General features: G+C 34.5%; 2 protein-coding genes across 3 annotated transcripts in view; one reads left to right on the top strand and one right to left on the bottom strand.

The window, feature by feature from the left end:
- Positions 1 to 996, top strand: part of rfxap (regulatory factor X-associated protein) — a 2,410-nt gene extending 1,414 nt beyond the window's left edge. The window contains exon 4 of the mRNA XM_014003295.1: positions 416 to 996. Coding sequence (XP_013858749.1) covers positions 416 to 508 — 93 coding nt within the window. The 3' untranslated portion in view covers positions 509 to 996. The remainder of the gene's footprint in view (positions 1 to 415) is intronic.
- Positions 997 to 1,132: 136 nt separating this feature from the next.
- smad9 (SMAD family member 9) overlaps positions 1,133 to 2,660 on the bottom strand; it is a 7,750-nt gene continuing 6,222 nt past the window's right edge. For both annotated transcript variants that reach the window (XM_014003293.1, XM_014003294.1), the window contains exon 8: positions 1,133 to 1,724. In XM_014003293.1, the coding sequence (XP_013858747.1) occupies positions 1,581 to 1,724 (144 nt within the window). In that variant the 3' untranslated portion in view covers positions 1,133 to 1,580. The remainder of the gene's footprint in view (positions 1,725 to 2,660) is intronic.

The raw sequence follows: 2,660 nt of genomic DNA, 5'->3' as shown, positions 1-2,660 counted from the left end.
ATATATAATTGACCAGGTGTTATTAGGATTATTCCTTTACCCATGATTTTCATGTTAGCAATGTTTACTCAAATATCTTGTTTTTCATGTTTATAATTTTTGCTGAATGAGAACCTTTAAAGTGCTTATGACATCAAATTTGTGATTCATATTGAGGACATTATTGTAAAGAAACTTCACATTAATGAGATGAACAGATATACAGACACAAATCTTACTGAAAAAAACCCTCTCAGTTGCTCTTTTGGTGTTAGACTTAGGAAACTGTATTGTAGGTAAATTTATCAGCTTATGTAAAAAAGTAAATTGTGACAATGCTTGGCATTAATCTTAAAAAAATGTTTCAAAGGATCAGTATTGTTGATGCACAGAATGTATGTTTTTATCTATTAATCTCTACGTCTGTGTCCTCCAGTCGTTGCTCAGGAGTCCGGAGGTGATCAGGTTTCTGCAGCAGCAGCAGCAGCTCCTGGCCTCACAAAGCCAACAGCAGTTCCAGGGCTGTTAACACTGCRCCGTCAGTGTTGATAGTATTTGTTTTGCATTGGAAAGACTTTTAAGGAAAAGACGACACTGGATACATAACTGGACACTGCTCATAAACCGACTTATCCGTTAGGGAAATTAATATTTCCAAGCATGACTAAACTGTTCTTTCCACTTCATTTACAGTTCAGTTGCATTGGAGAGTCTGTTCTGTGATTTTTCATTATATTAGTAATGTCCTTCACGTTTGCCAGAATTTGAGACATTTCATCATGGATTTGGCATTTTTATGTTGTGTTCCAGTAATGGATCGGTCCCGTGTTTTTAGTTTTAACGTCTGATTTTAGTGATTTCTGCTATTTATCAAACATTTTATTGCTGGAGTCTTTTATTAAACTATTTAACTTATTTGTGAAGTGCTTTGTGATTGAAGAGTGCTACAGGAATGCTTTGAATATTTACTTGTGACAATCAACATTAAAACATAGAAGATTTGTTTTAACGGAAAAAGTGTCTTGTCTTAAACTTGTACAAATTGTAAATGACAATTTTTTTTACGGCACCAAAGTCCTTCATAGTGGATTTATCTYTTCTGAAGAAGCATAGAAGAAGAACACAACAAAACATTGAAAAATCTTACACATGCTGAGTTTATAGTATGGGCTAAGCTTTATTCTTAAATCTAAGGGAAAACAAGCTAAGGCTTTAAAAAAAATCAAATCTTTGAAAAACAAAATGGAAAATACAGAACAAGCAACTTCAAATGAACATATAAAAATCAAACAGTACATTCACTCAACCATTGGTCAGGACATGGAAACACAACACATACCACTATCACAATATATTTAACAAGTACCTCTAAATATATCCCTTGTTTTGTCTTGTGCAGTTCACTTTTCCCAGAGGAAACAAACACAAAGAGCAAAACTTTATACCAAAAATAAAAGGACACATTTAARGTATGTTTTTACATTTTAAAGCTTGAAATGACAAATTTTGTCCTTTTTGGATAAGATGTCATGGGAGGAACCTTCGGACGGAAAACACAGCGAAACAGAATCTACGACTACCTGTGTGAGGACCAGTTCCTGTTATGATACTGAGGAGATGGGGTTGTGTGGGGAACCCATCTGAGTGAGGACCTTGTCCAGCCACTGTAGGGGGCCGTGCAGGTGCACCTCGATCCAGCAGGGGGTGCTGGTCACGTCTTGTCGATGGTATTCAGCACCCCAACCCTAACATGGAAACAAGCAATTTTTACTTGGACTGGTTTAGACAGAAGTGTAAACACACTACTTACATGCTTGACAGCAAATAAGCAACAATTCTGATACACTGAAGTGGATTCTATGAAAAGCTTAATATTGATGAATTTTAGAATTTTCACAGTTTGGAGGAAAGTTTTTAAGAATTCATTTTTATGTAACACGAGTGTGGAGGCTTACTGTTGAAAGATTTGGGAAAAAAAATATTAGCTTCATGTTAGCTAGATAGTAGCTAAAAACAGCTTAAATTAGCAGAAAATAAGCTAAATTTAAAATGAGCAAAAAAATAACAGAAAATGTCAATATGTTATAGGTAAACAAGCAGAAAATTGCTAAAATCAGCAAAATAAAAACCAAAAGTAGCAGAAAAAAACATTTAAAAAGGCAGAATCAGAACAAAAAGGTAAAAAATACACTAAAGACTACATTTGAAGGGTTTTAAGGATGTTAAAGATAGCTAATTTCCAATGAAAGAAAAAAAAAGTATGAATAAGCTAACTATCTCAAAAAGTATAAATTGCTGAAATACCAAAAGTCATATCCACAATGTTGTGAAGGAGCTAAATGTATTTATATAAAATCACTTAAATAGCATAAATATTTTGATGCAARATTCATGCCAAAAGACATACAGAAGAAAAAATATCTTAATAGTGTGAATGCTTGATGCCTGATGAGCTTTCAAACTGATAAGAACTCACTGATGCTATAACTAGATCCAAATCTTTGAACAGCTCTTTAAAATGAAAGATGGGAACCAAATCGCAGGCAACTGGGCACAATTCATCTTTTTTCCTCTCCTCAGATTCACATGCTCCTTTGCTTTTCCACTGAATAGAAGTACAGACAAAGGGTGTGTGTGTGTGTGTGTGTGTGTGTGTGTGTGTGTGTGTGTGTGTGTGTGTG

Source organism: Austrofundulus limnaeus, unplaced genomic scaffold (assembly GCF_001266775.1).
Source record: "Austrofundulus limnaeus strain Quisiro unplaced genomic scaffold, Austrofundulus_limnaeus-1.0 Scaffold17, whole genome shotgun sequence".
Lineage (NCBI taxonomy): Eukaryota > Metazoa > Chordata > Actinopteri > Cyprinodontiformes > Rivulidae > Austrofundulus > Austrofundulus limnaeus.
This window is presented reverse-complemented; position numbering and strand designations above follow the sequence as displayed.